The 14,902-nt window shown below is 49.5% G+C and overlaps 1 protein-coding gene and 1 non-coding gene across 2 annotated transcripts in view; both read left to right on the top strand.

Annotated features, from left to right (window-relative positions):
- Nucleotides 1-3,032, top strand: part of LOC135910766 (solute carrier family 22 member 6-like) — an 81,515-nt gene extending 78,483 nt beyond the window's left edge. Inside the window, exon 12 of the mRNA XM_065442852.2 lies at nt 2,812-3,032. Within this exon, the coding sequence (XP_065298924.2) occupies nt 2,812-2,833 (22 nt within the window). The 3' untranslated portion in view covers nt 2,834-3,032. The remainder of the gene's footprint in view (nt 1-2,811) is intronic.
- A 10,488-nt stretch (nt 3,033-13,520) lies between these two features.
- On the top strand, nt 13,521-13,592 carry TRNAM-CAU (transfer RNA methionine (anticodon CAU)). The gene has a single exon. It is a non-coding gene; the product is annotated as a tRNA-Met (tRNA).
- Nucleotides 13,593-14,902: the final 1,310 nt, after the last annotated feature.

Genomic DNA, 14,902 nt, shown 5'->3' on the forward strand with positions numbered 1-14,902 from the left:
TGTCGGAAGTGTGAGTTACAAATTGAATTCTGTATTGGGCGAACTTGTGCCCAGCAAAACAAGTAATTCACTCAAGCACAGCGATAGCAGCGAGCAGAGTAGGCGATCGTCGAAAATCTGATCTGTGGGTCAAGCGCGTCGCCCTTTACATGTGCCTCGTCGGAGGTTCCAGTGTAATCACTCTTGCACGCGTGGTCTCCAGAAGGTACTACGAAATTCGCCAGAGCCCTAGGCTAGCGCCCTGGCATAACGCTGCACCAACATTCGAGCAGTTTGGCACTCTTATTCTCTTAACCCTGACTGTGAAACAGGAGCCACAATCCTCGACTATTCGAAACGTTTATAGAGCCCTACATGGTTTTGAGAATGCTTTCTAATCACTATGTTAAGTACTAACTACTCGACGGAGTGTCGTCATTGTGTTGTCGTTGTGTCGTCGTTTCCATCATTGTCGATGTCGTGCTGTGGTCATCATACCACAGTCTTCATGATGGTTGCCATCGTGTTGTCATTGTCGTTAACTAATCTTTCTTTAAGTGTTCTGTCTTTTAACATATCGCGTCTTAACCAAAGCGCGCCGATCGCACTAAACCTCTCCGTTTCCGTGATCATAACCTCAGTTCGCGGAAAACAAAGTTCATGCGATCATTGCCCCGCCAGAGTGTCAAGTAACAGGATAATGGCATCAGCATGCAGTTAAAGCGTGAGTGAAGGATTGTAAAAAAGGGGCAAACAAGGTGACGCAATGTGATGTCACACCGATGCGCAGCTGTTAGGGAGTCAACCGATATTTACTAGAAACCGCCGCACGACATCTGCGCGCAGCTGTTAGATAGAGGCGTAATTAAATAATAAATTTTCGAGTGCACACATGGAAGCTTTCGCCGGTCCTTCGCAGCTCTAATGAAAACTCATAACTTTATTGTTTGTTTATTTTTTGATTGAATGTCTGGTCACATTCCTGTGAGCAGCTGATAGATTTCTTTTTTCTTCTTTTCTGTTTGCATCTCTTCGAGGCTGCACAAAATAATTTTAGTACGCTTAGCATTCCTGACTAGCGCGCTCATTTATGAAAAGCTGTCGCGCTTGCAGTCTGAATCGATATGGGAGTGCTATCGTCGAACTTGTCGTGGCCCGTGAGGGTTGAATAACTTACTTTCTAAACATGATGAAAAACAAACGTAATCCTTCGAATTGCATCTCGTTCGTACATCAGCGAGGCCTACCTACTCGCACAGAGCGCTCAGTGAAGCCATCGCTGTGCAGCATGTGGCGGCATGTGTTCGTGTCCTGTGGAGCCGTGGCCACAGCTGGCGCATCTTCGTGTTGGTAGCTCTGCTTTAATATAACGCAGCATGGCATCCCAACAACGGCATCCACGTTTACAGCAATTGATCTTGGCATTAAAATAGCATGGCGTGAATAACAGAGAAAATTGCAATCAAAATACAACCTCTGGTAGCACCTTGCGAGTGGCTTCGTAATCGAGTCCGAAGACGGGCAGTTTACCTCTTTCATGAATGTCAACTTCACTTTTAAGCAAATCTGCCTGCTCGTAATCTGATGGCAGTGTTGTCTCCAAGAATGAGAGTTAAGTGCAGTGCACGCGCGTTGCTATCAAACACGCACTGGCTAAACGCACAATTAATCCTCTGTTATAAAGGTGTCACACTGAAAGACCTAAGGTGAACGCATTGGGAGTGCTATCGTTTAACTTTCCGTGGCCCGTTCGAGTTGAGTTCAACAGTCGCAGCTTTGCCCAGATGTGAAACAAAACGCTGTAGAAATGCTTCTGTTCAGGCAAGTATACGACACTCGATTAGTTTGCTCTCCTACCCTGACCGTGGCGTATTCATCTGCAGCTCGTAGCGGAGTGCCCATGGCGTTTTTCAGTCACAATATCGTTACGTTGCCATCAAGGACTTGCGTGTGAAAACGCAGAATCAGAAAAATGCGTTGTCTTCCATGTTTTCATAATGAACTAGAAGTATGTGTGAGATTGAGTCTTGCTCAGATGAAGGTGTCGCATGAACGTGGACACTTGATCAACAATGGGCGACTGAGGGAAGCTTCAGCCTGGAGACAAGGCTCCGAAACGAGGCTTGCCTTCGTCTTAACAATAGATACTTGACTATCAGGGTGTGTGCAGCTTCCTCTGTGTATCCTAGGGTAGAAAGCCCTCACCTCTTTTCCACTGGCCTAGGCTCCCTTTCGCTGGTGCAGAGGAAGCTATGTAATCTGCTTATGACACCAGGGCAGCTCAAGCAATATAATGACACCCTGTGGCATCAAAACATAACTGTCACCAAATGTTGTCGAGTAATCAGTCAATCAGTCAAATCAATTTGATTTACCGCTGTGCATGCTAATTGGTAATCTTGAGCTAAAAAGTAGATAAAAGCTTGACGCATCGCAAACGCCTTACGGGGCCAAAGAAAACATAGTACGCAATGCAGTTGCAACAACACAGATAAAAATAACCGAAAACAAATGAACGCGGTAATCACTGAAAATGTGATGGCAGATGAGAAAAAGAAAAGTTAAGATAGTTTAGCATAAATGAATGAGATAGTTCAGCACGATATTGCTTAGGAAACAGTTGTTGCCCTGGCAAAGACATGCACTCTAGTCGGCACGGCTCCAGCCTTGTAGCTTCCCTTCTTTCGCCTACTGCTGAACTATTTGAAGTCTTAATTGCTATCCATACGGGGCACCTTGTCGCAGCCTAGTACGGCTTCTAACGTTTTGTTCGTCATTGCCTCTGTAGTGTTTCGTGCAGTAACGTCAGGAAGTGCTCGCTTCTCTTCGCAGTGCTCCAGTAGCATCTCCATAAACTACGTCAGCAACGTGGAAGACGGTGGTCCCTGACTGGCCCCCGTCCCGGCTTGCATCGGGCGTCGTTCAATTCGTTCGGTCTCAGGGACCACGCCTAACGACCCACCGCGCAGTTTCGTGCTTGTAGCTTTTTCCGCAGACGCCGCAGATTTGAAGATGCTCCCATCTGCAGTTTTTCGATAAACTTATAGTACAGCGATCAATCCGACTTGTTATCTCATTTATTTTGTTATTTTACTTACTGGCAAGGCCCGAAGGCATTACAGAAAGAAGCGGGCCAAAAAAAAAGAAAAACAAAATGCAGTAAGAATATTGTCGCAACCTATTAGGAGACGGGGAAGCCGGCGTAGAGGACGTGTAAAAGCACTTTTATGAGAGCAGTCAACGCGACGTCGTTGTCGTCTCTGTTTTTTCCACTCGCGCGCCACTTCAGCGTCGTTCTCATCGCCTGGCACATACCCGCGGCGACCATATAGGATGTGGCATTTGCCCCCCCCCCCCCCCCCTTTGAAAAAAAGGCATCGTCCCGATGCACTAACCGCCGAAGGCTGTGCACAGACGGTGCAAAGTGGAGGTCACGAGGAAATGTAGGGCTTCATACGAAGCACGTGCACAACCTCGGGCAGATGCCGCCGGCGTTTGGAGCAGTTATGGCTGTCGGGGACAACTTCATAATTCACATCGCTGATGCGGCGCAGAACTGTGTACGGGCCGAAGTATCTTCGCAGGAGCTTCTCAGACAGCCCCCGCCGACGAATCGGAGTCCAGATCCACACCTGGTCACCGACGTTGTATGTGACGGGTCTGTGCCGAAGATTGTAGTGTCGGGCATCGTATTCCTGTCGTTCTTGGATTCGCAAACGCGCAAGCTGCCTGGCTTCCTCTGCGCGTTGCGTAAACTCGTCGGCACCAGTCTCGTCGTCACCGCACTCGTGTGGCAGCATTGCGTCCAACATTGTTGTCACTTCGCGTCCGTAAACGAGGTTGAAAGGCGTCACGCGTGTTGTCTCTTGGCGAGCCGTGTTATACGCAAATGTAACGTATGGTAAAATCTCGTCCCAGTTCTTGTGGTCGACGTCGATGTACATACTCATCATGTCTGCCAGTGTCTTATTCAGACGTTCTGTCAGCCCATTGGTTTGGGGATGATAAGCCGTGGTCTTTCGGTGAGTGGTACCACTTAGTCGCAACACGGTATCCAGAAGCGCAGCCGTGAACGCAGATCCTCTATCTGTTATGACCACTGCGGGAGCGCCATGCCTTAGGACGACGGCCTCGACGAAAAATCGCGCTGCTTCGGCTGCTGTTCCACGTTGGATAGCACCTGTTTCGGCGTATCGAGTAAGATAATCAGTGACGACGATTATCCATCTATTTCCGGCAGTAGACAGTGGAAATGGACCTAAAAGGTCCATGCCAATTTGTTCGAATGGCGCTTGCGGTATCTGAACAGGATGCAGCAGTCCAGCTGGCTTGCCGGGTAGGGCTTTGCGGCGCTGGCAATCTAGGCATGTCTGTGTGTAACGTTTCACGATCGACGCAAGTCTTGGCCAATAGTACTTTAGCCTTATTCTTGCCAATGTGCGGGTGTATCCCAAGTGACCAGCGGTCGGCTCGTTGTGACAGGCATGTAGGACTTCGTCGCGAAGAGATGCGGGAATGACGAGTAGGTAGCTGCTGCCATTAGGTGAAAAGTTCTTTTTATAGAGAACGTCGTGGCGTAAGCAAAACGAAGGCAGCCCTCTCGCGAATAACCTCGGCACGCTGCTTGTTTTTCCCTCTAAGTAATTGAAAAGAGGAACCAGTTCTGCGTCCTCGCGTTGGTGGCGGGAAACGTCGACGGTATCTAGCACGCCTAGAAAACCCGCGTCATCATCGTCGTGGACTGCAGTCTCAACAGGGGACCGAGAGAGGCAGTCGGCGTCGGTGTGTCGTTTCCCCGATTTGTACACAACCGTGAAGTCGAACTCTTGGAGCCGAAGACTCCAGCGCGCAAGCCGACCAGCTGGATCTTTTAAATTAGTCAGCCAGCAAAGTGCATGATGATCACTGACAACGGTGAAACTCCGACCATACAAATATGGCCGAAATTTCAGGACGGCCCACACCAGAGCGAGACATTCTTTTTCTGTAGTGGAGTAGTTAGCCTCCGTCCTGGATAGCGTCCTGCTGGCGTAAGCAATCACTCTTTCGGTGCCGTCCTGCCGCTGTACGAGCACTGCGCCGAGGCCGACATTACTAGCGTCGGTATGAAGAATCGTAGGAACGTCTTCATCAAAGTGTGCGAGGACGGGAGGCGCCTGCAGCCGTTGCCGTAGGTCATCAAAAGCCCGTTGCTGGTCTTCACCCCAGACAAAGGGGACATCTTCTCTGGTAAGATGGGTCAATGGCCATGCGATGCGCGAAAATTCCGCAATAAACCGTCGGTAGTAGGCGCAAAGGCCGAGAAAACGTCGCACGGCCTTTTTATCTGATGGCGTTGGGAAATTAGCAACGGCAGATATTTTATCAGGGTCAGGTCGGACACCTTCACGACTAACAACGTGACCGAGAAATTGAAGTTCTTCAAAGCCAAAATAGCACTTTTCAGGTTTTAAAGTTAGACCAGCTGAGCGTATTGCTTCGAAGACCATCTTTAGTCTCCGTAAGTGTTCCTCGAACGTTACGGAGAAAACAATCACGTCGTCGAGGTAGACCAGACAGGTTTGCCATTTGAGGCCTGAGAGTACAGTGTCCATTAGTCGTTGAAACGTTGCCGGCGCAGAACACAAACCGAAGGGGAGCACCTGAAATTCATAAAGTCCGTCGGGCGTAACAAAAGCGGTCTTCTCACGGTCTCTCTCATCAACTTCTATTTGCCAGTAGCCGCTTTTCAAATCCATCGACGAAAAGTAACGTGCGTTTCGTAGCCTGTCCAGTGAATCGTCGATACGCGGTAGCGGATAAACGTCTTTCTTTGTGATCAGGTTGAGTTTTCGGTAGTCGACGCAGAAGCGCAGGCTACCATCCTTCTTTTTCACCAATACGACAGGCGATGCCCAAGGACTCTTAGATGGCCGAATAACGCCGTCGTCAAGCATCGTCTTCACTTGTGTCTGGATTGCCTCGCGCTCTTTTGGTGCTACACGATAAGGGTTCTGCCGAATTGGTCTGGCGTCCGCTTCGGTGACAATACGGTGCTTAGTGAGCGGCGTCTGGCTAACTCGTGACGTGGATGAGAAGCAGCTCTTAAACTCATCGATGAGCTCAAGAAGGCTGCTGCGTTCGACGGGCGATAAGGTGGGACTGATATCGACCACAGGGGCAGGCATAGTCCCAGTGAACGTCGCGTGCTCCACTGAGAGGCAGTCCTGTATTGATGTAAATTCGTCGAAGTAAGCAACAGCCGTGCCTTTAACAATGTGTCGACGTTCCCCGGTAAAATTCGTCAGCAGGAGTTCAGCACGTCCGTCACGTACGTTAATTACGGCCCTGGCGATGGAAACGCCTTGACTCAGTACCAGTGCGTCGATGTGTTCAGCGACGCCAGTGCCAGTGTTGAAGTTGTCGCAGATGACAGGCACGAGGGAACAGCTTCGCGGCGGAAGCGTGACGTCGTCGTCGGCGGTACGTAAGCGGGGTCGCTGGTGCTCCGCGGGGTCGACGTCGTCTGAACTCGTAGAAAATGTGACGACGAGGTCACGGACATTAATCACTGCACCATACTCTCTAAAAAAATCCATCCCCAATGTAAGTTCTTTACAACACTCAAAGAGAATGACGAGGGTGGCGACGAAGGTTGCACCGTCGATTACTATTCTGGCTGTGCATTTGCCAATCGGCGTCATCAACTGGCCACCGGCAGTTCTGATGTTGGGCCCGGTCCACGGCGTCTTCACTCTTCGCAGCCTGTCGGCCAGCTTTTGACTGATTATCGAAAAATGCGAACCAGTATCGACGAGAGCGGCCACTTGGTGGCCGTCAATGCAAACGACAAGATCGGCGCTGACGGCGTCGGTTACAGGAGGTGTGGTTGGAGTCGTCGGAGTTGTAGAGTCGTCGATCGTCGGAGATGGGGGCTCTTGGGTAGCTAGCCGGTTTGCAACCTCACCCCCGGAGGTCGCTGCGTCTAGTTTCCCCGGCGCGGGCTAGGGGACCTACCCCTAGAGGCGTCAGAAAAATCGCGACGGGTCGGTGGGGTGTAACGAGCAGGAGAGGGGGAACGCGATCGAGGCGTCGTTGAACCTTCTGGCCGAAAGTTTGTAGAATTTCCGTCGCGGCTACGTGCAGCATCAGACACAGGGTAACTGCAGCTGGAAAATTTTGGATACCCAGCCGCGCGGTAGTGGCACGCGCGATAAACATGTCCTGCTTCCCCGCAATGAAAGCATAGCGGCCGGCGGTCAGGGGTGCGCCACAAATCAGTCTTTCGAAGCGGGTAGCCGGCAGAGGATTCACTGCAGAAACGAGGCGCAGCGATCGACTGGCGGCGATACGGCATAGTTGGCGGCGGCTGTGACTGTCGAAAATAGGGCGTCGGGGATGGCGGTGATGGCTGCGTCGTAGTGGGCGACGGTGTCAGCAACATCGAAGTGGCAGGAGGTGGACGGCAGACAGCTTCCGCGTAGGTCAATCGTCGCGGCACCGCCTGCTAGTCGGGCGACGAAAAGGCCTCTCGAACTTCCTCCCGAACGATATCAGCGACAGAAGCCACCGCTGGTGCCATGGGAGAGATCCCGAGCTGCCGGATCTCCTCTCGCACAATCTCTCTGATGACTTCACGTAGAGACGTGCTGCAGCTCTCAGGTAGAATGGAAGCATTCACCGACGAGCTCTTGCGATCATATTGGTGGTACCGTTGCTGTAGTGCCCGTTCTATAGCGGTAGCCTCCTTGGTAAATTCGGCCATTGTCGTCGGTGGGTTCCTCACGAGCCCGGCAAACAGTTCCTCCTTCACTCCGCGCAAGAGATAGCGCAACTTCTTTTCTTCGGCCATCTCAGGGTCTGCTCTGCGGAAAAGGCGGGCCATATCTTCTGCAAACATGGCAACGCTCTCGTTTGGTTTTTGAATACGGGATTCAAGTAGGCGCTGTGCGTTGTCTCTTCTGTCGCTACTAGTGAACGTGTCTAGCAGCTGGGTGCGGAAGGCATCCCACGTGGTCAAATTTCTCTCCCGGTTCACAAACCACGTCCGCGCACTGTCTTGAAGCGCAAAATAGACATTAGACAGCTTTTGCTGGGAGCCCCAGTCATTATAAGTGGCGACACGCTCAAATTGGTCAAGCCAATCTTGGACATCCTCAAAAGCGTCGCCGTGGAAACTTTCTGGTATCTTAGGATTCTGCAGCGTCACCTGCGATGGAGTTGCAGTAGCCATGGCGGAAGTAGGTTGACGCGTTCCAGCAGGGTCCTGCAAAGGGTTGAACTCGGGCGTCAGGCCTAGCAGGCGGCGACTGTACCGGTGAACAGGAGTTTCGATGAACGAAGGTGATTCCGCTTTCGAGGTATGGCTCCGCGAAGGGGTGCCGAGCATGAGACAATCCTACCCAGCACCTCCACCAGTGTCGCAACCTATTAGGAGACGAGGAAGCCGGCGTAGAGGACGTGTAAAAGCACTTTTATGAGAGCAGTCAACGCGACGTCGTTGTCGTCTCTGTTTTTTCCACTCGCGCGCCACTTCAGCGTCGTTCTCATCGCCTGGCACATACCCGCGGCGACCATATAGGATGTGGCAATATTAACAAAAGATATTCTATACAGCGGTCATAAAGTTGTTTGTGTCGGTGATGAATGCGACAGACGCGGAAAGGTGATTCCAGCCCAAGCTCGTCCTGTGGCAAAGAAGGGGTCGCTGTAAAGGCCTGTACAGCCCATTGGCGGTCAAACGTTCAGACTGTGGCCACTGCGGGACGAAATATGAATTGTAGGAGCAAGAAATGTTTCTTTTAAAAGGGCCCCTTTGTGAAAAAGCGCCGTCAGGGCCGTTTCGCGGTAGGGCGTTTAGAACCTACGTTTCTGTGTTCTGTGCATGACAGTTGCCAGTTAACACAAAAATTCTAAAGCGTATACCAGCTTCAGGCATACCGTAAACTGTTTTTATATATCTTAAATAATTACAAGAAACCTAGTTTAATTGTAAACACTGTCAACTAGCTGTGAAGACGAACATTTCATCCGGCATTCCATGTGCAAACTATGAATATAAATAGATACCAACTCACCCAGCTTTAAGTTCTTCTTTCGCAGATTCTTACCTGCAGGGTAAAAAAAACTTCCGCATGCGGGTTGAGCAATAGTCTCTATTCAAATACAGGTCAAACGAATAAATGCTTTCATTAGGCCAGCGCTGGACCAATTTGAATGAAATTTGTTGCATTTTAATAGGTTCCGTTCTAGCGACTTCATGAAACAGAATTTTGATTTGTGACTAAGTTTCAGAAATAAAATGAGAGCACTCTTGTGAAAAAATTTTATATGACACATATTCCGCATATCCAGCAATATCGTGGGATCATATAAAAATACAAACAGGTTGTGTATTTGAAGATGGTGTTTTTGCTAGGTACATATTTAAAGCTTATTGTGCAAGGAGGGCATACATTGCTGCGAATAACAAAGTTTCAATTTTTTTTTAATTCCTTCATGTTTTATTAGAACCACGGGGGCACCCGCCGTGGTTGTTCAGTGGCTATGGTGTTAGGCTGCTGAGCGCAAGGTCGCGGGATCGAATCCCGACCATGGCGGCCGCATTTCGATGGGGGCGAAATGCGAAAACACCCGTGTACTCAGGTCTAGGTGCACTTTATAAAGAACCCCAGATGGACGAAAATTCCAGAGTGCTCCATTTCGTGGTGCCTCATAATGACAAAGTGGTTTTTGGCACTTAAAACCGCATAATTTAATTTTCAGAACCTTGGGGGCATGTCTTTTTTCTTCTAGTGTGTGTGTGTGTGTGTGTGTGTGTGTGTGTGTGTGTGTGTGTGTGTGTGTGTGTGTGCGTGCGCGTGCACGCGCGCGCGCGCTGGGCCGTAATCACATAGCTGGCTATCTATGTGCTATATCTAAATGATTCTGGCTGGGCGCGCTGAAAAGGCTGTTATAGCAGGTGGAAACGCCTCATCAAGAAATGCGCAAAAATGAAAATGAACGCTGCGGCCTATCGCGGAAGATACTGATACAGCGCATATTGCTTGGCCAACATCTGCCCTGGACCTGCCATCTTCAAACTTCTTCACGTACTTCGTCATGGGGTGTTTCCGTTTAACGTAATACCGACGCTCCCTTTTCTGCACCGCCAGTGCGCTCGGTTGCCTGGATTGAGCATTGAAATTCGGTGATGAATATATCCAAGTGCGATTCTCAACATCTAAAAAAAGACAATACAATAAAATGTAACCGCGTCCACATTTTTCATATATACAACTACCCCCAGGGTTCTAATAAAAAAAAATATGGACAGCTGGGCAAGCTGGCACGACTGCATTTTGAAAACTGTGCAGCTGAAGACGGAACAAGCATAACAAATTTGACGCGGACAAGTGCCCATTCACAACTGAACTTATTCAAAGGAAACACAATATATATATGCTGGTAGCCCCTCCTACATATCACATGGCATGCAGCCTGCTTTGCGGCTAAAATAATGAGATACGCCGATGGCTACTTGGCTTTTCTTGAAAAGTACAGCTGTAATAGTAAAGAGATAAGTGTGCTAAACTTCTTTGTAGAACAAGGTCCATTACTCAAATTCACAGTAGAAATTATCAAAGACATCCAAATGCAGTTCTTAGACTTAAGATTGCATTTCGGAGGCGAGCAGGTATGTTCACTTTGTCATCCAAGAACGAAGAAACCCTTGCTCAGTTATCGCTCAGGCCATTCAAAAGTTGTTAAGAATTGAGTAGCCGCGTTGACAATGCGAGCAGCTCTATTCAAGTGTTGTATGCACAGTACCCAGAGCTGTTTTCAAGTCTAGGGTGCCAGGCTCGAAGGCGCAGGTTACCTCGAACACATAATCAAAATAACATGCCACAGATTAATCTCGGTGGTTGAGACTCATGGCACAACGAATAAAAACCGACGCAAGTTCCGGAGGACTACCTTATGTACGCAAACTCTCCTATGGACTGAAGAAGGTAGGCAGCTGGTATTGGTTACGATCTGTTTTTCTTTTTTTCAGCTATGGATACGCTTTCGAAGATTTGCACTTCGTCGAAAAGCGGAAGAGAAGGGTATGGCGAAGTCGTGAGTAGAAAGGCGTAGTACCGTGCAGAACAGGTTTTGCGGCGGCTATGGCTAAGAGATGGCGTCAGAGAAACGCGTCGTCTGTTCCGATACCATAATAACAAAGCTCTGCATGAGCGGAAGTCTGTCTGCGGCGGCTGCTGTTAATCGCGCCTACGCGTCACCCACGCGCTGCGTCTCGCAATCTTCCGATTAACTAAACGATTAGCGAAGCAATCCCGCCACACTCCGCTCCGTTTGCAACGTGCCGCGCGAGACCCATTGCCGGCGCCAGCCGCTGCATCTTGAAATGAAAACAAGCATGCAGCTGCGCTCAAATTTCACATTAGGGAGTATCGCAATCGACGGTGGATTTTTTTGTTCCTTTTTTTAAACGATTATATGTAGGAGGGGCTACCAGCATATATATGTATTTTGCGTTTCAATTATTCGCGTTGCGAGCCAACAACTCTATAACTATGCAATAAAACTCGATAACACAATTCTGCAAAATGCACCTAATAGCACATCTAAAGCGAACAAAATTGGTGTATTATAGACCCCTCTGAAATATACCATTAATTTGTGAGTAAGACTTTTTCAAAACACTCGTAAGCATTGTAACAAATTGAAGATGTAAACTCTCATATCACATATAAAATATGTGTGCTTTAGATCCTCTGAAAGACGCAGTTTACAGAAGCGTAATATATGTTATCAGGATGTATGTTGAAACTAATCGACCTCTAACAATCAACAACGCTTGTGTCCAGGAGAAATAAATCATTTGTAAATTACGTCTACCTGCAATAACGTAATTCGCGACATGGTTTTCTGTGTGTGAATTTAATGTACCTTTCTGCTTGTATTGCTCCGATCTTCGTAGCTTGCATTGTATTAGTTTAATATCTACGAATCACTTATATAGAATGTTACCTTTCGCGCTGTTTCCTTTGTGTCTACGTCAAGCCCCACCACAAATGATAAAAGCTCTAGCCATGCGATATTCGGAGAGTCTTAACACTTCAGAACCTCGACTGAATGGTGTTGAAATGAATGTGAATATCAGGCAACGTCACACATATTTACGTGCATTACACCACGCTCCTTTACAGATATCATATGTTGTTACGATGTCGGACCCTGTAACATTGCGTTTGTCGTTCGACGTTATACGATGAGCGTGTTTGGCGACCGATGATAACCGAGGGATGACTGTCATTAAAGCTACTCCATCCACGCGTGAGCGGTTGGAGTTTTAACTGCCATAGGCGTGAAAAGACCAGGTGGCCGGGCAGAGACGAGACTCGGTTTTTGCGGAAACTTAACAATTTATTCATGTGTTGAGTGAAAGAAGAATGCGAGAAAAGAAAATGCACATGGTGGTGCCGCTCGTATTGCATTGGGGCCTCTAAAACGTCCCTAGTTCCTTAGGCGGCGAACTCATTGTCCTCCTCAAGGCATAAGCCCTCTGCAGTCTTTGAAAAGGGCGTCTGTGTGGTGGGCGAGGAGGTCTTCTTCGCCTCGAGAGCACAGATGCATTCTTTCGGATGACTTGATAGACAACTCAAAGGGGCGGCACTTGACTTCAGCAGGCAGCACTTCAGGCAACTGCACTGCGCTTAACTTAAATTGGTTATCCCCTTGTCGATGAAAGGAAGTATTGAAACAGAATAGAAACCCCCCGCAGAGGTGCAGTATTTGACGACAGCCGGCACCATGTCAAACCCAAACGCACAACAAACGACACACGCACCAGACTGGCCTCTGCTGGTGTGCTGAGTCGCCCGTAGCCATTTACACTAAACTGGCGGCAATGCCACCCTGAAGTTCACACACTATGCATGCCATGACGTCGTGGGTTTTGACGCGTCGGTTCACTCATTAATGCATAGCTAAATTCAACACGTTATCCTGCGCGCTAAACGCCTCTGATAAAACGAAGTGACAAAAGAAATCCGCGATGTCGCAATGAACTGGCGGCGTTCTGATGACGGCGCGATATCCAAAACAGGAAAGTTTCACCTGCTCTTTTTTTTTTGTTCATGACAAATCCTGTTCAGTCTGATAAACGCGTAAAGGCAGCAGCAGTGGGTTACATGAAACGTCTTGTGCGTGTAGCTGAGAGTTGTACGGCCACTGCGGTACATAAATGGCGTAAGGGAATATACAAATGACATTTATTCAATAATTTCAAAGCTTGCGTGCCAACTTAAGATAGAGCTAGTGGGGTTCTACGACCCCCCGCCCCCACGCCCCCCTGAGTGAGCTGAAGGACGTCTCACGTGAAAAAAAGTATACTGTAAATAATAATGTAGTGGTGTAACTCAGTGTTTCTCCTTAAAACTTCTTTGAAAGATTAGTTTAGCCGTATTAGTAAATTACGCGCCTAAAGTACCAAACAAGCACCTGACAGCTTGTATCGCGACGCCCCTAGGTGCTCAGTGGTCAAATAGCTACTAAACCTAAAGTGTACTCAGCTCAGCAGAGTGGCGCAGTGGAAGCGTGCTGGGCCCATAACCCAGAGGTCCGTGGATCGAAACCACGCTCTGCTAAATTTCTTTTTCATAATTTTTTTATTTAATTATTTATACTGTCAATCCTTTGGTGCAGTTGTTACAGGAGTGGGGCTTTGGAAATAGCATACACATAAAAGCAATAATCCGGTGGTGGTGGTGGTGAAAACTTTATTGAAAATGTCCGGCGATTTGGGCGGGGTGGGGCCATAAGCACCCCAGCCTAGGTGACGGCCTCGAGTCCTTGGACTCGGGCGGCTTCCTCGGCGTGCCGGACGGCCCACAGTTGATCGGCGAGGTCGTGGCTGAGCAGGGCCGCCTCCCAACGCGCCCCTCGGTTCGAGACTGCCATTTCTATCCCGTTCGTCGGAGACTCCTGCTGCTGGCTACCGGCGCATGCCCACAGCATGTGCTGCAGCGTCGCTCTGGCTCCGCACGCTTTACAGTCGTCGGATGGATAAATGTCGGGGTAGCAGAGGTGAAGGATCGCCGGGTTAGGATATGTGTGTGTCTGCAATTGCCTCCAGGCAACCGCCTGTTTCTTGTTTAGGTTGGCGTGCGGTGGTGGGTATTTACATCTGTTCAACCTGTAGTGTTGCGTGATGTCTCTGAAAGTGGTCATGCGATCCCCCCACGTCCACTCCTGCATCGTTCTCGCGGTGGGCGAGACGTCGGGATTGCCGGCGGGCGCCGCGGCTCGGCATGTAGGTCCTCGAGCCATGGCGTGGGCCGTCTCGTTTCCCGAGAGCGGAGGGTCCGTGTGGGCGGGGGTCCATACGAGGAAACGGTCGTTTTTGCGGCAAATATTGCCCTGTTGAATTTGGAGAATGCGGGCCGCTTCCCGGGAGATCCGGCCGCTAGCGTAGTTGCGTATCGCTGCCTGCGAGTCGCTGATTATCACCTCGGCATCCGTGGTGGCCACCGCGAGGGCTATCGCTGCTTCCTCGGCCGCCTCCGTCTCTCCCGTGCGTATCGTCGCGCTCGCAACGCAAGTTCCGCTATGGTCCGTGACTGCAACCGCGAAACCACGTTGCCGCTCGTAACGGGCCGCATCTACGTAGACAGTTTCTTTGTTGCTGCCGTATTTCTTTTGTAAATCTCGCGCGCGCCTGTTGCGCTGGCCAGCGTGATGCGTCGGGTGCATGTTCTTGGGCAACGGCGAAACGGCGATGCGCTCGCGAATCGGTATGGGTATCGCAACCTTTTCGCCCTGCTGTGTGTAGTAGCTGATGCCCAGCGTCTCGAGGATGTGCCGTCCGGTTCTGCATTTTGACAAACGCTCGTACTGCGCGACGTTGTGCACTTCTATTATCTCGTCTAGGGTATTGTGTAAACCCAGTTCGAGAAAT

This window comes from Dermacentor albipictus, chromosome 5, assembly GCF_038994185.2.
Source record: "Dermacentor albipictus isolate Rhodes 1998 colony chromosome 5, USDA_Dalb.pri_finalv2, whole genome shotgun sequence".
NCBI lineage: Eukaryota > Metazoa > Arthropoda > Arachnida > Ixodida > Ixodidae > Dermacentor > Dermacentor albipictus.